Source organism: Melospiza melodia, chromosome 6 (assembly GCF_035770615.1).
Source record: "Melospiza melodia melodia isolate bMelMel2 chromosome 6, bMelMel2.pri, whole genome shotgun sequence".
NCBI classification, from domain to species: Eukaryota; Metazoa; Chordata; class Aves; order Passeriformes; family Passerellidae; genus Melospiza; species Melospiza melodia.
This window is the reverse complement of record NC_086199.1, coordinates 58,503,022-58,524,274: the sequence shown is the minus strand read 5'-3', so window position 1 is coordinate 58,524,274 and position 21,253 is coordinate 58,503,022. Positions and strand designations below refer to the sequence as shown.

The following is a 21,253-nucleotide window of genomic DNA, read 5'->3' as shown; positions in this document are numbered from 1 at the left end:
AAACTTTGGTCATGGCTCCACCGTCTCAACTCTTGGTATTTCGAGTTCTTCCTCTCTGTTATGAAATCCCACATTTACTACCTCCCCGGGGATATGAAAACTGGCGCTGTGAAATTTATTTTCCTGGCTGCGTGGAGCATTGCAAACACTTTTTGCATCATCTTGCCCTGCTGCCTCCTGTCAGTCCCAGGTTTCTTGCCTTCACCTGCTGGGTAAAGTGCATCACCACCAGCCAGGTCCTTCCCAGGTTAGCTGATCTTGAAGTGAATCCTGGAGTGTGTAGTTCCCTCATCCCCCTCTCTTTATTCTCATGTATACCCCTTGTCTTCTGAAACCAGGGTTCACAGCAAGGGCTGCGCCTGAGGGACAACAAGGTGTAGAGAGTGGCACTTCCAGAGCTGGATCTGCCCTGGCTGCCCTGGTTTTAGACAGTCTCTGTACTTGATATTCTCTCCTTTTACCTATATTTATACAACAAAGAGTAAACAATTCTTATTGACATCTTTGGGTGCAGTTACAAAACTACAAAGCCCACCGCTGTTCATCAATTGCAATCCATCTCCTGTTTCTCTGTGATCACTGCTTTGTGCTTTGAAAGAATATGGCTCTATTTATAAAGCTAGATTTCAAAATTCACAAATGCAAAGAATTTAACAGTATTGTTTTTGCAATAGAATCTTTTGATCATAACAGATGATTGTATTATTTTAACCCATTGTCATATCTGTCAGTGTTATTTAAAGAACAAAATTTTCTTGCAGAATTCACAAGATTCGATAGCTGTATCAGTGACAATACTGATATTGTTTTCAGAATACTAAATTTGTTTTAAATTATGTATAATGAAACTGAAACTTAAAAAATAAGGGATGATAAAAATGTTTGGCTTTCTATGTAACTTTGAATCAAGAACTCAGATATCCTATTTCAATAGTTTGCATAGAGATTAGCGTGCTCTTAAAACTCACTAAAAATGTGCTTTTCATGTCATTGCCCTTCCTGGCAGTGGAGTTTAGTGGTTACTGTGCTAATGGCCAACTGGGAGATTGTAGCTGTATTTTGATTAAAAAACACCCCATACTTGATAAATTAGCTGCAGCTTCACTTCCTTACAATCTATACTTGTGATTTTTCTTAGCCTAGAGAATGTAATTAAGAATTAGGAGACTTGTCCTGCTGGATTAATACTCTCACGGGTCCCTGATCCTGGCAGTGGCCAGTAATTGATCTGTAGATGAGTGAACCCCAGAACCAGGGCATGTGGGAGGAAAGTGGGTTCTTTGTTCAGCAAACCTGCCTCCAGGCTGCCAGGGCTTTGGGGGCTTCCCCAGTCAAATCTGAGTGCCTGGTCGCTGTGCTTAGTGGCTGCTTTATGCTGCTCCCTGCTCTGTGACTTTGTCTAACCTTTCGTCACTCACTTGCAGTTTCGTTTCCCACAGGCCCTCGTGGCAGAGATTTCCACAGTGCCATTGATTGTGTCTGTGGAAAACAGTGTCCTTTTTTATCCTCTTTTGTTTGTTTAAACTTGTTTCTTCCTACTATCACTGGGCGTCCCTCAGTTCTCCTATTTCGAGGTTTTCTCTGCTCAACTTCCCCATGCTGCTTAGGAATTTACAGACTTCTGCTTTATCTCCCTCTCACTTATCTTTTTTCCAAACTGGAAAATATTAGGCTACGTATTCTTTCCTGTGTGAGTTGTTCCTTATTTTTGATTGGCATGGGTAATAAGGAAACGGATGTGAAAAAGCAGCTTATCACTGCAGGAGAATACCGAGGCAACTGAGCCTGAGCGCCGGCATTCCTCTTCCAAAATGCTGTAGTGAGTCCCGGGAACAAAGTATCTCCTTCTCACAGAGTTACACCACTAACTCACAAAGTAGCAGTTTGTTTCCTGTGTGTCGGACACTCTTCTCCCCAGAGACAGAGCGGGTGTTGAAGGATGTTGTTCTTGGTTTCGAAGTTTGGGGGTTTTCAGCAGAGGAATTCAGTTAAAGAATCGCAAAGCTCAGCACGACAAATTGGGTAATAGTGGAATTAAGATTAGGCTGCAGCATGGATTTGCCCCCATGTGTATATATGATATCATGTTAGCTCCTAATTAGCTCCGCAAGCCGTAATTTCTCTGCGGATCTCTGTCAGTGCTGTGCTGGGTCTGTGGAGGGAAGGAGGCTCAATCCCACCTGTGGGATCCTCCCATCTTTTGGTGCAGAGCTGAAATGGGTGTTGAACGTTCAAAGTCGGGGTTTCTTGGGTGAAAAAGGCTGCATGGATTGCTGTCCCTGCCTCCCCACACAGCTCCAGTGTTGGACAGGGCAGGTCCCTTCAGCGAGGGTTCCATGCGGGGCCACTGCTTCTGGAGGTTTGTTTGTAGGGAGGAGGAGCGTGTCCACCCTGCTGATGTGATTTTGCCACTGAGGAACACGACAACAGCTCTGTGTTGGCAAAAGGACGCACGTGTGTACAGGAGTGCAAGATTAGATATTCACAGAGTTGTTGCTTTATATCTTCACAAAAAGGGGAGAGGAAGTGAAGAAGGAATTCCCTGAAAAGCAAAACTTCTGCTTTGTTGTATGATGACCATCTGCCGAGTGCTGGGTGTGCAGAAACGCCCTGGGCAGTAAGATATTACCCAAAGAGGAGGGACAGCACTGGAAGATCACAGCAGCCTGTCCCCAGCAGAGGCGGTGGAGATGCCCAGGGTGAACTCACCACGCACTGACCCAGTAGAGAGGGATGAATATGGGGCTGTGACATCCAGCGGTGGGTGACGCTCGGAGGAGAGTGTGGACTTGATCTGAATGGCTTAAATGAGTGAGAAACCCGTTCACGTGCCTGCTCACAAGGAAACCTGATGAAGAGTGGCGAAGGGCTTTAGTCACTATGACTTTTTCCCTTTTTTCCCTCTTGGTGAGAAGCGACATTAGCGACCGTCTGGCTTGAAGCCTCCCCGCGCCTTGGCTCTGCATCTGCTCTCAGGGTGACCAGCACGTTCCTCCATCCCGTGGGCATCCAGCGCCTCATTAATGTTGATGAGCCACTCAGACGGGCGCCCCGCCGCAGCCCACGGGGACATCGCTAATTACCTCCGCGGCGCGCTGTCTGCCGCGGGGGCGGAGGGGACACCGGGGGCCGCCACCACCCGCGCCACACAAACACCGCGGCGTGCCGGTGCCGCGGGGCGGGCACCTTATGCATATGCAAACATCTCATTAGCATGGCGATGAGCGGGCCCCGCCCCCTGCGGCCGTGTGTACGGCGGCTCCCCGCTGGCCCCGCCCTCTGTGCATATCCCACCCTCATTAGCATGCAGATAAGAGGAGCCCCGCCCCCTCATTAGCATGTTGCTGCGCGGCCCCGCCCCCGGCGGCCATTAGTGCCGCGGCGCCCTGGCTGCGGGGGCGGGCGGTGCTGCGCGCTCCGCTCGGCGCTGCCTCACCGCGCGGCGGGGCGGGCGCTGCTTCTGCTGCCGCTGCCGGCGGCGCTCGGCGGGGCCTGCGGCTGCTCAGCCCCGGCGGCACGAGGAGGAGCGGCAGGAGAGCGCCGCAGAGAGAGAGAGGCAGGCGTCGGAGCCCGCGGCGGCGCTGCCGCGATCGCCCCGCTCGGCTCCCCCATGGCCGCGGGCTGCAGGGACGGCCCGGGGCAGGAGAAGTACCGGCTGGTGGTGGTGGGCGGCGGCGGCGTGGGCAAGTCGGCGCTCACCATCCAGTTCATCCAGGTGAGGGGCCGCGGCGCCGGGAGAAGCGCCGCTGCCGCCGGGGCCTGGGCGCTGCCCGGCGCGGGGGGGCCGGGGCCGGAGCCGGCGCGGCGGGCGGCAGCTCCCGGCGGCGCCGCGGGATGCTGCCGGCGGGGCAGCGGGAAGCCCGGGGCGGGGAGCCGGCGGCGTTGTGACCTTGAGGGGCTGGGGGCCGCTGCGAGCCCCCGGGAAGGTTCTGGAGGGCGGGCGGGAAGGGGCGGCCGCCGCCCCCGGGCCGCCGGGCGCCGCCGCCGGGTGGGGTTGGCCGGCCGGGCGCGCTGGGCTCCGGGGCGCCGCGGCGCTGGGGACCGGCGGCTCCGGGGTCGCGGGCGGGGTCCGGCCCCGCGCTCCGCCCGGGAAGCGGCAGGCGCGGCCGGGGAGCGGTGACACTCGGCGTCCGGCTCCGAAATAGCTGCCCCGGGCTGAGCATCTCGGGCCGGGCCGGCGAGGGCCGGGGAGCTCCCGCGGCTCCCGCCGAGAGCAGCGGTGTTTGCGGCGGGGCGCGCCGTGCGAGCGGGACCGGCCAGCGCCCACCAAGCCTCGGAGCGCCTGCTGTTCAACTTGCAGACAATTGAACTTTCTCGTCTATTCGCTTTCAGTAAAAACCACGCCAGAATAGCGATACAAAGGGTGCGCGTCAGTGTTACGAGGAAGATCCCTTTTTAGTGTTTCGCCACGAATTCAGCCGTACCTCCTTTACTTATTTTCAGTCCCTGCCCTGTTGCTGTTAGCATTTCTACCTCTGTTTATGGTGGTAGGAGGAGACAACTTCTTGCGTTTTGGTTGCTGCTGTTGCTGACGGCAGAGCAGCAAATCTGGAGGGCATGGCTTCTTGTTTGCTTTCTTTTATTCTACTGTGCAGAGCCGGTCATGCTCTGCCTACCCCTAAGATGGGCTGCTGGACGGTGGGGCAGACTTGTCTTTGAATGCTTGGGGCAGTGATATTCTCCACTAATATTTTGTTAGAACAAAATAGGTGTTGGGTGTTCTGATAGCAAAGAGACCATTTCTTTATTTCAGTCGAGTTTTTCATTCACGTATGCATCCATGTGTTCATTAGCTCAACTACTCTGTTAAGAATTTAAGCTCCGCAGCACAGACTAAGTAACTACATAGAAAACATTACTTTGAATTTTTGGATAAGTACTGGATACCAGAATAATAAGATTATTCTTATAAGATCGAGTGTTGTACAGAACATTAAAAGAGGGAACCCTTTGGGAGAATTAGTTCCTTGGAACTAGTTTAGTTTGGTGTTTTTTGAGATGTATTGGGCAGGTGTCTTTAGTCAGATGTGTAGATGGTCAGTTTCTGGTGAAACACTGGCTGGTGGGTCTGTTTGAAGGTGATGGGGCTGGAATAACTGCAGTGCTCCCAGTGTGTGGATTGAATTCCTCATTGCTTGCGTATGGAGATAATGAAACCCTGGGTTTTCTGCAGCTGGTTTAGGGTGCCATTCACTGCTGCTGTAGGTGGTGTTGCCCGTGTCTCACTGTGGCAGTCATGTGTGCAGCTGGACGTGGCTTCACTCTTGGGAAATGTTGCTGGAGGGATTTCTGGATTGAGGCAGCGCTGAGGGCTTTGGGATAACTACCTTTGCAACAAAAAACCTGTAATTTCCACTAAAGATGTAAAGAGGAAAAAAAGGGGAAGTTCACACTTGATGCCTTTGTATAGCCATCTTTTTAAATAGCAGTAAGGTTCTGCTGAGTACTGGATGGCTTCAATATTTGAGTACTTGTAGAAATTATTTCTTTAATCTAACAACTTGAGCTTTTATTAAATATAGTTATAAATTTTGGGTGAAGTGCTGTGACTGACACTTGTCTTCCAGCAAATTTCTGCAAAAGAGGAACCCATGTCTGTTTTGCCACGTATAAGGATCTTTTCAAATTAACAGCAGAAAAATAAATAGTTAACTTTGAAGGAGTGTTGAGGCAGCAGCGCTGTAGTGTTAAGCTGACACATTGAGGGTGAATTCTTCAAAACAACTTATTGTCAGTTTGCATTAAGTTATCTCCATCTTCTTGCCCTTTCGGCAGCTTTATCCTGAGATAAAATCTTGCCACTGCAAAGTGGAGTTTAGCAGAAAATTCAGCCTTAAAAAAAGCCCAAACAACCAAAAAAAAACCCCGAAGAAAAGTAGCTGAGAAAAAAAGACCTGGGCAGTACTTCAGGTACCTTAGGGGAGAGTTTTGTGTTGTTTCTGTGCTTGCTGTGTGGTTTTGGACAATAAGAGATGAGGCTTGCTGTACTATTTATGTCCCACAGTGTCTTCCTGAGCTCTTAAAGCTGTGATGTTAGCAAGTGTGTGCTTTGCCATGCAGGCACCTGGGTAGTTTCTGTACAGCAAGTGTATTGCCAAATACGTTGTTTGTCTTTTAAGGCTGCACAGAAACTGCTCCAAGTTGTTTTAAAATTGATTACAAGCAAGTCACGTGCTTCATTTTTGGAATTTCTTAGGATTAAGTGACAAACGTGTAGTGGCCTTCCCTAAAACATGGATCAGTACTAGCTTTTGCTGCATGACAGATCCTGATGTCAGTGGAGGATTTAAATTCTTTTTTGCTTCTTTATTGCTTGTGTTTAAAATAAGGCTGTCACCAACTGAAGCTTAAAAAGGAAAGCTTTTTCCTTCTTACTTCTAGCAAGTACTTCTATACTTGCTATTGCTTTCCTTTTGAATTTTCAGTAAATCAGTACTCAAGTGCAGCCTTTACTTCGGTGCTTATTGTTTTCCAGTAAATCAGACTTTTGTGGTGATAGGATATCATGAGGAAGCATGTGCTGCAGTTTACCTTGTGTCTTTGAAAGACGACAGGGGATTCATACTTGAAAATGGGAAAACTCTTCCTTGATTTCAGATAAAACAAAGGGAAACATGAGAAAGTGAGGATGTAAGAAGAACCAGTTAATCTTCTTTCTCTTGCCAGCTTTCTGGGATGCCTGCACAGCTCATCCTCCCCTGCCTTGTTTAGATGATGGTGGGAAAGCAGAGAGCATTCATTCCTGCAGGAGCAGCAGTGGCTGAGGTCAGGGCAGTGCAGAGTGCTCCTGTGCTTGCTGTCCTGTGTGTCAGAGGACAGATTCCTGCTGATCGTTGTTGTGCCTCAGCCTGGCCTGAAACAGCAAGGTGTTTGTAAGGAGGCTGAGTGAGCAAACCCATCCCGTACAGGGGAAGCTCTCTGGTGTCCTGAGTTCAGCCCTGCTGTGCTAATTAGGGCAGTGCAGGAGCAAGTGAGGTGTAAATGGTCACTTGTGTACAACTGCCTGGGCTCACCTCTCAGACATTCACCTGACACCCTAGAGAAGCTTTAGAGTACAAATCAGCAGATCAAAGCTTTCAGTGGTTAATGAGTAGCGTGTTCCTCAAAATTCTTCCTCTAGGGAGGTGCACACAGCTCAATATTGCTGTTGGTGGGTCAGGATTTCATCCTGGAAATACCAGATCATTTCCTTTAAATCAGGATATGATAGATGAATTTACTGCTGTCGAGCCTGTGCACTGGTAAGAGAGGAAGTGAAGATGTTTTAATTGTGGAGGAGAGTTAATGGGATGTTGCAGCTACAAACTCTAGGAAAGCAGCAGTGAATGATAGTTCAGCATTACACCACAGCATTTTGTAAAAGGCTAAGTGGTAGAACTAAGCATTCCTTCTGTTATTGAAAACATACACAAATAATCCATCATGCTCACATCCCAAGAGGCAGCAAACTTTTAAAATGCATTGCAGCCAGTTAACTGGCCTCTTAGCAGGCTGAGGTATTTGGGAGTATGAGCTGTGCAGAGCACACAGCTGTTGCCACAATAGCTTTTCTCCAGCTGTCATGCAGAGGTCTGTCACAAAATACCCCACATTCCCTTGTAACTCAGCTCTTTGTAATATTCAGGTTTCCTTGCTCAAAGGGAATACAGCCTAGCAACTACCTAATCAGCCTCTGATTTTTTTTTTATCTTGCAGTTGCCATTTACTTCATGCTTTTTTTTCCTTTTTTTTTTTGTGAAACTGAACAAATATTTCTAGTTTTAGCAGTATGCAGCAAGAAAGCCGCTAATATTTTATTTTCTCAAGTCTGCTGTGCAAAATACTGTCTATTTTTTATCAGAATTGACAAATTTTTGTCCTGGTGTTTTTTCCTCTTTGTACAACGATGGCTTTTGTTTTGTGACAATGACATGTATAGTTTTGCATACTGAGTAGGCTTTGGTGATTTGTATGAGTGTATCAGTTAATAAATGTCACTAGATCCTTGAGATGATATTGAATGGATTTAGTTCCGTGTGGCTGAGTTGAGCTTAGTTTGTCAGTCAGCTTAATGATACCTGTGCTGAGGCATGAGCATGTTTGAAACTGCTAAAATACTTAACATGATACAAAATCTGTGTAGGGCTCCACTGTTTGGGACTTTTTTTATTTGTTTACTGATTTCATGCTGTATTTACAAGCTCAAATCTTGCTGCCAAGTTTGTAAAAGAAAATACTTTTCCTTCTGCCCTTAAAGTGCCTGTTACAAATTCTGGTTGGAGCTGAGCTTACTGTTCCACTGACTAGTAAGTAAAGTTAGTTGGATGTAGATTTTTGACTCTTGAATTTTAATACCAGACACTTTTTCTGAAAGCAGACATATGACTTGCAGATAGATGGGTGAGCAGTTGCTCAGGCTTTTTTCCCCCTTTTTTCTTTCCTTTTCCAAGCTGCTACTTTCACAGGACTGTTCCCATTAACTAGCAATAAACCCAAAGGTGGGTTATCTCAAAGTGTCTTTTATCTCTGAAATAGCTATTGGGCAACAAAACAGCTTGTTCTGAATTTTATGCTCTACATATGAATTCCAAGCTCCAAAATAGAGTAGTAAAGTAGATTGAAAAGCAACAACTGAACGTGCAGCTGCAGCTGGTGTTGGAGCCAGCGTGCTGGGTGTTTGACAGACCCTGATGTCTTGGTGCCCCATTTCCCTGGGCTGCACTTGGGATGTGCAAATCCCTCCACAGTTTCTGGGTATTCTGACTAACCCTCGGTGACCGTCAGAAAATGCTCTTGGAGTAAGTGTGCAGGCAAATTAAGGGAATGGGATGCCACGGATTCCAGGCTGCAGATTCACGCAGGGCTACGCTGGGACTGGTATGCTCACACTGAGATAAAGCCTGGGGCCTCCTTGCACTAACTCAAGGTGACAAAATACAGTTCAGGAGCAACTGATTGTCGACATCTGTTGAGGTTAAAGGTGGGAAATAAAAATCCTAATCAAAACAAAGGACTTGTGATGCAGTCACCTGGAATAATAAGGGCTGCTCGTCGCCCCTCTTGTGAAACTCGAACCGCTCGGCTCCTTGCTTCCTGCAGCACTGCTACCAAACCAAAGTCTGGGCTCGCTCTGCTTACAGATCTACAGCCTGGGAATGCAGTAGGTGACTTAGGCTTGCTTTGCAGGCAAGCAGGAAGCCTCAGGCTGCATGTGAGTGTTGCAGTGTAGCCAGCAGTGGCATAACAATTCCTGTTATCCAGCGCTCATGCCTCGTACTAGTGCACACTCAGGGTAGAGCTGAGCTGGGTTCAAAAGCTGCCATAAATTCGGAGCAGTGCTTAAGTTTTGAGATACTCACCATTCTGGTTTTGAGTGATTTACAGATTTTTTTCCCAAGTGGCATTCCTTTGGGATAACCTAACCCACGTGGCAGTCGAGAGCACCTTTCTGTGTGCTAGCTCCTAGCAGCGGTTTCTTGTACAGCGAGTAAATATTGACGTACCTTTTGGTTATCAGCTCGTCTTCTACTGCCCCTTGCACAAGGAGTCCTGGCACAGTTTCCCAGGTCTCTCTCTGCCTGGCATGCCCTTTGCACTCCCAGGGATGAATAGGCAGCCGCTGGCCTCTCGCCCTGAGCCTCCTTCCCGTACTAGAGGGAGAGGCTCCTGCCTCTGGTTTTGGCTGGAGCTCTGAATTCCAGTGCTCAGTAGTGGTGCTGGAGGGTGGCTCTTATAAGTAGGGCCCTTATATTCCAAGAGTTTGGAAGGGCCTAAATGGCTGATGTTTGTATACCTTGTGCAACCTGTTCGCACTTACCAAAAGCATTCCCGGTGCTGCAAACGTTGTGACTGAACTCCTTGAAGTGTCCAAAGATAAATACCAGCTTCATGAAGTGGAATGTAGCAGACTTCTGGCTGGCTGGTGGGAAGTTGGGTTTGCTCCTTCCCAAATTAGTCAGTCTGCAGGTCTAGACTGGTGTGACACAAGCAGAGAACTTCTCCCTTTGTTCCAACAGTTCAGGTGGCTGAACTGCACCAGTTTGGTAGTCTTGTCTTCAATTATGGTCAAAAGGCACTTTTAAAGGAAAATGGAACCAGGGAAATGCACCACTTCTTGTTCTAGTTCAAGAAGTATGTAAAACCAACATTAAAACAGAAATCATGCCTGTAATTGGTACTTTTAATTTTTTTTAAACCTGTTACTCTGCATAGGACATGTCCAAAGATTTCTGGGTGCAGCTTTGAACAACCAAGACAAACTCTTACTGTGAGGAGTAGGAGGGAACCAGTTTGAAAAGTTTAATTGCAAATAATGCACTTAGGGGATGTTGGCCTCAAAGTGCAAAGCCGTACAAAGTTGCTGGAGATCTGTTTTGAAATTCTGAGAGAGAGCAGTGGAGGCCTGCTACTACAGATTTCTAGTTTGATCCCAGGTGAATTATTTCTGTCTGGACAGTGAGTGAGACTCTTTCTGTTCACCTTGAACTGTGTCCTTCTTTATGAAGACATGCTCTGACTGTGAACACCTTTTTTTCTTGTCTCTTTTTAATCTTTTCTTTGCTATTTTGTATGCTCTGTCTTATGGCTCAAGTGTGGTTGCAGCTTGGGTTTGAGATAGGGACGTAATGAGAGCAGGTAACACAAAAGAAAATATTTCTTTCCTGTCTTTATAACTTAAAGTAGATGGCAGACAAGGGATGTTTGCTTAATATGCTTGCTTTGTTTTTTCTTATTTTTTTTTTTCACCATGCATATACTTAAGCTGGTCACATCCCAGTGTGTGAAGTTCATGATACACAGTGATGCTTCTGGATGGAGCTTTGAGGTTGAAATTACTTTTTTTGTAGACTGCTTGCTTTCACTGGGTTGTTTTTAAGAGGGTTGGCTGGGCTGCTGTGCCTGGACTGTTCTTGGTTAAGCTAAAGAAGGTCACATATTCACGTTTGAAGTGCTTGATCTTGAGACTAATCAAGCATTGTGTGCAAGGGCTGTTGCAGTGAGGTCAGGGATTCTGATCTGCTGCTGGATTGGGAAAGGCTGGAGAACTTGGGCTTGTGCAGAGCCTCAAACCTGACTGAGGGAGGGCTGCTGGGGAGGACTGTGCACGTCTCTAGTTGCATGGGGAAATGCCATAAACTCTGCTTACAGGGGGAGATCCTGATGGATGATGGAGTTTATGGTGACTCTTTGTGACACACAAATGTGCTCGTGCTAAATCTCACAAAGGACTAAAGAGGAGAAGGTGCCTCTGGAACAGGCTTGTGTGGAGCTCCCCAGGAGTGCAAGTGAGGGCTGCATATGTGACCACGAGGGCTGTGCTGGTGCAGGTGGGGATCTGGAGGGCCTTGAGAGCAAGGGCAAGTTGATTGTTTGCTTTTAGAAGGGACTGACAGTGGGGAGGCACAAGGCTGGGGAAATGTTTTTGTTCTTCAAGCCTGAGGAAACAGGGCTTTGCTGTAACTGAAAGTTTAATTTGATAAGCTAGCACTACTACAAGTAAGGAGAAATGTTGAGAAGGTCCCCTTGCTGCCACAGCAGTTTGCCATTACAGCTATTTACTCCCTCCAGTGCACCGAAACTCCGCAAGCCATCGGAGTTAAAAATAACCAGGGAATGTTTTTACCCAGGATCAGTTACCCTGTCTGGTTCACTGTGCAGCTCTGCAAACAACTTCATCTGCCAGTGGAGCTCTTTTTAAGCAGGCCTGCACCAGGTTCTCAGTTGTGAGCAGAAAGTGAAGTGTAGTTTTTGGTGAATCCAGATAGGAATGAGTTCAGGAGATTGGAATGTATGCAGAAGGGCACTATTAAAGATAGCATAAAGTGCTGGCTGTGGGACCAGCGTGCTTTAATAATTAACTAGATGTTAGCACTGACACGTAAAAATGGTGCAGTTGAAGAAAAAAATTATTGTAACACTCACAAGCAAAGTGCTCCACAAAGATCTTTATTCAGGGGACCTATGAGGAGTGTTATTTCTCAGCAGATCAGCTGTGGGTACACACATTAATTGCTATCAAATGTGTCACTTTCCTCAAGTCTTCTAAGCCAGAAAATAAACTTGAGCTTCCACACAACTTACCAGCAAATTATTCTTTCTGTCCTGTTCAGGGTATTCTGTAACTGTAGTGATACACTGTTGAGTCACCGGTTATATTTGCTAGGAAAAGAAATTTTTAAATCATTCTTGTTAGCATTTTGAGTTTTCCTGACAAAACTAACAGGCTTAGCTCATATTGCAGAGCATCTTCAGTATTCGTCATTTAAGCAGACATATATCTATAAACCTGCAAGCAAATCTGAGTGTTTTGCTTTGTATGTGGTAAGTAGACCATGAAATGGTAGGATGCCAGTGATAAATCTGTGTGAAAAATCTGGCATCTTTGGGTAGAAAAATGATCTACTAAATTTCTTCTGTTATTAGACTTGTTCTATGCAGGGAAAATAAGTGGGATTACAGTAATATGCACTGTTTGAGGTAGGGAGTTACTTAACTGTGTGTCCATAATATTTCTGTGTTTCTGCCTCCTTTTAAGAAGGTGCTTTATGACCATGTAAAAAGGAACCTGTCTATAATATACTTGTACAAGTGCTACCAGCTCTACTAAAGAAGCATACAGTGCTTGCCTCTAGTAGCTCACACTAACAAGCCTTCATTAGCAAAAGCCAGTAAAGTAATGGGGATTTATTTAAATGCATTCTGGCTTTGCATGACCCAGTATTACTGAGAATGCAATAACGAGTATATTTTAACTTTGCTTTGCAATTTCAGCTGCTGCTTAGGATTTTTTTCCCAGCAGCTTGTGTTTGAAGTCCTCCAGAAACAGAGCATCTTTGCCTTTGCATCCTTTCTCCTGCCTCTTCTCAGACCCCAGACTCTGTTACCTGAATCTTGGCCATGTCCTGAGAGATTTCCAAGGTGCACCCAAATGTGCTGTATCACTTTGATTTCCCATACTTTGATTTTCCCTAAACTGATGTTGTTCCCCCTCCTTGTGAAGCAGGTTTGCCTCCTGATGGGAATTCTCAAAGCATCATGGATGGAGGTGATATCCTCCTGTGCTCAGCAGCACTCCTGCAGTGCTGCAGCAAATTCTGAAGCTTTTTTTCTGATGGGTGTATGCCATGATAAACATTTTCCAGACCCTCTAATTTGAAAGTGAACCTGTGAGGCCAAGATCCTTCTTAGCACATCAGCAAAGTTAACCAACTGTGCCTTGTCTTACCATCTGAGAGTATTTAAAGGAGAACTTTTAAACTGTGGAGATAATCTTCTTTCTGTCTCTGTAGGGGCCATAAGAGGGATGTTTGTGGTGGGGATTTTTTTGTTTCTGGAAATAAATTGTTCTGTCTGTGGCATCCAGTGGACCAACCACTCTGAATGTCCTGCCTTGCTGTTTTTATTGCTGGCTCTTAGCAGGTTGTCATCAAGCCACAGTGCTGGTGTCTACTTAGCTTTGGTTTGGAGTCTTGTGCTTCCAGCTCTTTTGAGTCATTTTAACTGCTTCTCCAGCTGTTGGGACAATACTGTTTTATGTTGTACAAGTGATACTACCAACTGAAGGAGTGCTAAACCTAAAAGCTCTTGTCTGGTTTGATTGCTGCAGTAACTGCACATCTAAGCTGCATGCCATGCCTGGAATACAGGAGGTTTAATTCTCTGGGGGTATTCCAGAATCATCAAGAAATTATCAGAAGGGAATCAGGCTGCTCACTGTAACTTCTTGGGCATGATTTTAACATTAAATTTTACATGAAAACCAGACCTTCTGCTGTAATGTAATTTAAGATGCTCCTGCTTCTGGCAATTACGTGGTTTGTAACTTGCTCTGTCATACCGTGTCAGCCCTGGGGTGATGCTGCAGAAAGGCTCACAAACATCCAGGTAGAATTGGGAGAATTCTTTATGCTCATGGGGACCAGCAGAGCAATAGTACAGGGTGGGTGGGACAGGCAGCTGCTTGTGCAGCAGATGAACCACAGGAGATGATGTGGCTCTGCCTTGTGCAATGGGGGGAAGCTGAGCCGTTCTGGGGTGCAGGCTGACCACTTGGGGTGGCTGGCTGTTCCTCTTGCAGAGGCTGCAAGGAAGGGTTGTGAAATGCCCCCTGTGTGTAATCCTGATGAGCAAGTCTTGCTTTCAGAAAAGAGGGTGTCCAGCTGAAGCCTCTCAGAGGTCAGGCTGTGTCAGGGCAGCTAATGGAGCAGGAGGTTTGGTTTCCTTCAGGTTCAGCTTGTAGTGTCAGGGCAGCTCTTGACTTTTTGAGGCGTGGTCTCCTGGCTGATGCAGCTGCTGAGGGAGCCTGCACATCTCTGAGAGCACCTGGCAGTGGGTTTGCTCTTTGATCTGTCCTGAGAACATTGCTTAGTGCAAGGAGGTGGTTTAAACAGAGTGCTTCACTTTCATCAAGGATGTTTAAAACCTGAGGCATTTCTGAATTCCTGTATCTGTGACCTAAATCTACTAACTATAGAAAATGTTTTGTCTCATGTGGAGTTTCTGCTTTGTTTCTATCTTGCTGGAGCAAGTGCACCCAAATCTATTGCTGCAGACATCTCAACTTCTTTGAATTTAAAAAAGACACTTGAAAGATCAGCTTTTGAAGTAGCTAAAGAAATGTTTTTCTTTAGCTGTCTAGAAGTTTTTGCACCCATTAGTGTCTATCCAGTAAATGGCAGATTTGACAAATTATTTTTGTCAAACTATTTTTAGTCATGTATATCCTACAAAAGTTGACAAAATTCATTAGCATTTGTAAATTTGAAACTGCCCAGTGCCTCTGCTGGTGGGAAAAGAGCCTCGGATCTGAAGTAGTCGACTTCCTTGTCCCATTATCTGCCTTCTGCCCAGTAGGTTACATTCCACACATTTTTAATAGTGGCTTCCCCTCCTCCTTAGCTGCTTTGACTTGTTTTGTGGGAGGGCTTGAATATTTCAGCTGACATGCCAGAGGTTTTCTCCCAAAAAAGGAAATTGATAATAAAATTGTTCACTTAGAGCAGATTTTGAAAATAATCGAGTCTGTCCTGATCTGGGTGTCTGCTGAAATTGTGACCTGGGGTTTTAAAATCCATTTGAATTGGGAATTTTGCTCAAGACTTGAGGTTTTTGTTTGTTTGTTGGGGGTTTTTTGTTGTTGTTGTTTAAGAGCTAAAATTGCACCTTGAAATTCTGTCTTCTGTGCATTTCTTCAGTTTACAAATACTCTGAAGACAATAAACAAAAGCCCTGCATCTCTTGAGCTGATCTCCTGAAAAAGATACTGGATGCCTGCCTGCATGAGGGAAGGTGGTGATCTGGAAGATTTTGTTCAGGGTGATTTCAGAAGATGAATAATTTAAACTGCAGCCACTTGCTTCAGACTAGATAATTGAGGCTGGGTTTTCTAACAGCTTATGTTCAAACTTTAAAAACTCCCTGCAGCTCGTGTACTTTAGGTAGCTGTTTTGTACTTGAGTTAATCCCATGCCAGTTGAGTAGCATGAGAAATTTAAAAGTATCTCAGCCTTTCCCCTGTGCTAGGAGTTATGAGCTGCTGCTGTGGCTGCCCAGCACTATTCACCTGGTTATTTATCATCTCTTTAACTTCTTCCTTGAATGGATAGTCTCTCCTCAATCCAGAAAACGCATGATGGATACAGGGAAAAGGACTCGTGCTGCTTGATTCTCCTGGACAAAACCCCATGCTCTGTTCCTGCTGACTGAACATCTCCAAGTTGGAGCACTGACTTTTGTCAGCTTCCAGGCCATGCTTTGAAGTGTGAGCTGCTGCAGAGGAACGGCTGCCACTGCCATTCCCAGGAAGATTTCCCCAGATTTGTTTTTATGTCTTCAGGATCTGACGGTCATTTCCTAAACCTGAAGCATGTAGGCTGTCAGTGCCAAAACCTACTTGAAGAGGTCTTTGTTGTAACTCTGCTTTCCTGGTTAAAAAAAACCCCAAAAAAACAAAACAAAAAAAAAAAAAAAAAAACAAAAACAAAAAAAAAACAAACAAAAAAAAAACAAGCCAAGTATTTATATATGTATGTATATAGGAAAAACAACAATGCATTAGTGGGCTTTGATTCTGTCCCACATGTCTGTAACACATACGGTCCCTCCAGGCAGCTTTGAGTTTTGGTCATTATGAAAGGTTGAGTTTAACACATGCACAGGAAATGAGTCTTCTAAGACTTATGACTTAAATTAAAATACTTTCTAATGCTGGAAGAAAGCTCAAAAGAGAAACTACTTGCCTTTAATTGGTAGCATCCAGCGTGTCTTTGTAAATAACATCAGCTTTGCAGCCTGTTAAAGGCTGGCAGAGCTGTGTGTTGCTAATGCTGTGATCAGAGGGACATTCACACACTGCTACATCCAAGTTAAGCACCAAGTAGATAAGGTCTCCTGAAGGGTTTCTGGACTGCCTGTCCAGAGGCTTCACCTATGATTAATGGAAATCTGAGTAGTCCATTATTCTGAGTGTGATGAAGTTGAAAAACCTGTTTCTAATCTATAAAAATTGAGAGAAACTAATGTGCTTTCCTGTGGTTTCTGGTGCAGAAGGCTGTCTGCCTGTGCATTCCACGCTCTGTTTTCTCTTCACTGAATGCCTTAACCACAAGATCTCTACTTGGTAGAATATGGGAGCGGAAATAGCAGTAGGGTTTAAAAAAAAAAAAAAAAAGCCAAGAAAAAACCCCCTCTGATCAAACCCAGTGCATTCTAAAGCTGCTTTCTGTAAGTAAACAAATTGAAGGTCTTTGCATACTGCTCACACAGTTTTAGGCGGCATTTGCTGTACTGCTGCCTCTTTATACCTTTAAATGAAACATTTGCAAGTGTTCTTTGCTCAAGAAAGCAATCGAATTATGATGCTCTCTACTTATTTGACACGATACTTCATTATGTGTGCCTGTCAGACCAGGAGAGAATGTTGCACGTTTCAATTTGCATTCAGATGTTGCTCTGTAGATCAATTTCCTAATGAAAACAAGTGGCTTTAGGTGATGGAGTGTGTTCTTGCCTTCAGGGCAGGATGTTTTAAGCTGTCCTCCCTCCTAGATGTATGGTAAAGCCACTTTTGCACGTGCTGTAAACGCGTTTGTAGCAGGTTAGCGGAGGTTAGAGTTAGTAAAAGTACACATGTAGTGAGTCTGGTTGGTTTGCTATAGTCCCTTACTTCTGTACATGTTCTGAACTGGGCTTGGGTAATTTACTTCTTGTTAGCTACTCATTTCCTGTCAGTGTGAACTTGCTTGCAGAGGGAACAACTTGAATTTTGTTTGTGGATTTTATAGTTGCTGCATTTCATGCTACAGAAGCTCTTGGGTTGCCTTCTTTCTTTGCATGGGGTAGCAAGGCCTTTTTGTGCTGTCCCTTCTGCACTCTGGAATCAGCCTCTGCAGGACTATTGGCTCCAGAAATAAAGTGAGGAATGGAGGGATTGCTTTGGAAAGGACTAAACAGCAAGTGAGAGCAGCAGAGTTACATTTCAGGAGTACTGGCTCCCCTCCTGGAAAGTCTTATAGGTCCTGTCAAGTTGAAAGACTGTAAACTAACATTGTGTGGCCGATTATGGCATGTGAGTATCATTTGGCATGTTGAGATGATAAACAAAAAGGATCTTCCTTGGAAGTTGGTCCTAGACTGTGGACAAATCTAATCCTTTCTGTGCTGTTTGTGGAATCCATAAAAGTATCCTCTTTTCTGAGCTTGCTATATGCCTCAAGAATACTGGTCTAACATGGTTTTCAAAGGCAAAATATTTTGGTAATAAACAAATTAGAGTTACTTTTTGCCAGTGGCTGTTCACAGTGTCTGTCCTGAAGAAGGGAGCTTGCTTCACTGAAGATTTGTTACAAGTTAGTAACATAAAATCAGAGGGAGAGATAGCAGCTGCTAGTGGAACCAGCTTGTCTGAAGTGGAGAAATACAACTAGCATGATTAAATTATTTTTCATCAGCCCTTGTCCTCCTTCCCTTTGATCATCCTTGTAGGTGGCTTAGACAATGTGTTTACTAATTCTTTTTATGAGCTATGTTCATCTGATGTGCACATCTGTTTTCCAGATTATAATACTTTTCTCCTAATAACTAATGTCTTTAAAAATAATACATAATAAAATAATATTCTCCTACAACTAATGTCTGTAAAATAATAATGTGTAGAGAAGTCAGCCTGTATCTTCTAATGCAAATGAAGTAAAAATTATGTGGTCTGGCTGCCCCGTGCAGGCTGGCCTGTAAGTTTAGAAAACAAGTTTATTTGAGCATTTATGTAAATTCTTTGTAAGAATGAGTGCACACGGGGCAGAAGGGAAATCACCTTGCTGGAAACCCCCGGAGCAGATCTTGACTATATGCTGTTACTGAACTGAAGTATCTAAATTTGAACCCTTAGTTTTTAAGTTCACACCTTCAACATTCTAAAAATCCCAAAGTCTGCCAGTCTTCATGAGGTGGTGTTGATAACCTGGTCAGTGTGAATATGCTGTAGGAGAAAAATAAATTCTTTGCATTTTTAGCGGTGTACCTTCCTTATTTTCCCTTAAATCTTGAAAGCCTCCTAAAATACTAGATTATTTTATTCAGAACTGGAGTAGCAGGAGAGGGAGAGAAGAATTTATTCTATTCAAGTGCAGTTTGTTTGAAGAGTTATTTTTGAAGGTTTGTGCGGACCTACCCAGGTGACTCCAGAGATTTAGCTCTTAGGAAATGGTGATAGAAAACTGGGCTCAAATCTGTTTAGATAAGCACATAAAGTTACAGTTTTGCAGAAGGATGAGAAAAATGGTTTGTTTACCTGAATGGAGCTGAGCTGTATTGTGTGTAATCTGATGGTGCTTCTGTCCTCTTCTAGTTGGGAGGGAGCAAAAAAAGCAAAACTTGTGTACAGAGCAAGATCTCTCAGCCAAAGGTCTTTGCTTTCTGTTGATGGTTGGTCTGCTAAACCTTGGGATTCCATTTTAGAGATACCATCTTGTCAGGATTTGTGTACTTGCAGCATAGATGGTGTCCCAGAGTTTTTAATATGAGGTGAAGTGCAAGGAAAGGATGCAGAAAGTTTCTATATCCAGTGGAGGTTTGCATGCTCTTGATGGTATCATGTTCTGTAGATGCTTTTAATAGTTTTTACAGAGTTTGCTGCTGTACTGTAGGGAGAGCATTTTGATGTTAAAGCCCTAATCTGCTTGCCCAATTACTTAAGGGAGCTGTGTTTACAAGCTTTAGATGACAGAACCAAGAGTGGGGAATGACTGTCTGAGGGTCCAGGTGTGGCTGGGTCGGTGTCTGGAGCACTTGTGCTTCCAACAAGGAATTACAATGCTATTGTTTCATGAGAAAGGTTCAGCCTGAGCATCCAGCTCTGGAAGGAAATTGGGAACTGTTTCCCTTCAGCAGTTCATGTGCTTCTGAACGGGAAGTGTTTGCTCTTAATTTGATCTTTAAACTCCTCTTCCCCTTGGAGGAACTTCACTCACAAATGGGTAGAGAACTATTTTGGAACCCGCTCTAATGTACTGCTAAGTAGGATGTTGGAGAAGAAAATACTAAACAGATTTTCAGTGATCCTAAGGTCTATGTGACTAGAAAATGCTTGTAGCTCAAGCTGTGAATTTCTGAAATAAGGCTGGATTGCCTGTAGAGGTGGTGTTTGATACAAATCATGGTTTTTTATCTGTTACTTAGAATCAGCTCCAGCATGGGGAGTGATGGTGCTCGGTGTGAAATTGCTCCAATCTTTCATTTGCCTTTTTTACTGCTACCATAAATGGCCAGAGTGTAAAAACATTAGTTGACTGTGTGTGGTGTTTGAGTGTGTAGCACCTCAGCTGAATGTTTGCTTGCAGTTTCTTGATGTGGTTCATCATAGATGTGGCTTTTTGACACGTGAAAGTCGGTGTTTGCAAGTAAAACTAGTTTGTGGCGTGAAGTAGATCTTAACATCAGAGCAGGTCTCCCAACATGCACCTTGAGTGTGCTGTGTCTCTGGGTTTTAGTGGAATGAGAATGGTCCCTTACAGCAGATGTTTGGCTTTTTTGCTTTAGTTGTAAAAGCATGTGGTTTAGGGTTAATTATATTCTCACTGGGGTAGAACAATCCTTGCTTTTAAGGTATGCATGCTCTAAAAGTGCAAATGCCGGGATTAACATCCAACTGGGTGGATCCTCCAGCTCAAAAAGTCATGTGAAATATTCTCTTAACAATCACAGAATCAGGCTGGAAAAGACCTCTGAGGTAATCAGGTCCAGTCTTTGACTCATCACCACCATATTACCTAGACCATGGCACAAAGTGCCTTATCCAGTCGTTCCTTGAACATTCTTAACATTAGCATCAATGCCACATATATTAATTAATGTTAGTTATCTCCATCTTATTCTATTCCATGCAGTGTCTGTGATAGTTTAAAGTGAAAAATAAACTCCCTCTGAGATTTCTATGTGTTTCCCTGCCCTGTGAGTGGGTTGATGCTGACTAAGTGTGGTACTACACCCGCAGGTGCGCAGGCGAAGGGGAAGAAACACTGTGGTTGGTTTTAGTACAAACACATGTTTTGCTGGTAAATAAGTTTTTTTTAGATGGAAATCGTTGCTTGCTGAAATTCGTAGACTGACTACTAAGGGCAAAAGCATTTTAAATAAAATTTAAGGACATAAATGTGTATCCATTTGACAGTTCTTTGACACCTGAAGTTGCTGAGGCTGACAATTCTGGCACTGCTTAAGAGCATTTTAATTGTGCTTACTGAGGCTTTAGGATCTCTTCCTTTTCCCTGTAGATCCACTAACAAGCCAATTTAGCAAGACAGTGCTTAAAACCAGTTCTGTGCTATGAAATTGTACAGGATCAGCAATGGTAAAACCACTCTGTAGTTTCTGGTTAGGGGAATTTGACTGTGTGCACATTTCCCTGTATGTGAGTTGGGACAATATTGGTCACATTGTGCTTTTAAAGTCTTGACTAATTGGGAGGATAATACTACTCGAGCACTTCCCTCTGTCAAGCTCCCCAGTGAATATTCCAGTTGTGAGTGGTTTGGCTTTGTGTCTGCCGTGCTGCTGGGGTGGGCCTGTGTGTGCAGCTTGCTTGGTGGAACAGAAGGGTGGCCATCCATGCATCTTCTGCCAGGAAAGCGTCCTCTGATCTCCCCCTTGCTTTTCTGTGGTTCTGATGTTGATGGGACTTCATGCACACTGTAAAATAATAACTCAGGAAAAATAGGTGCTGCCCTGTTTGATACTCTTCAGCTGAGTATAAGCGAGTGTGGATTCTGAAGGAGGGGCA

General features: G+C 44.8%; 1 protein-coding gene across 1 annotated transcript in view; it reads left to right on the top strand.

Annotated features, from left to right (window-relative positions):
- Positions 1–3,575: 3,575 nt before the first annotated feature.
- RRAS2 (RAS related 2) overlaps positions 3,576–21,253 on the top strand; it is a 42,804-nt gene continuing 25,126 nt past the window's right edge. Inside the window, exon 1 of the mRNA XM_063158524.1 lies at positions 3,576–3,715. Coding sequence (XP_063014594.1) covers positions 3,611–3,715 — 105 coding nt within the window. The 5' untranslated portion in view covers positions 3,576–3,610. The remainder of the gene's footprint in view (positions 3,716–21,253) is intronic.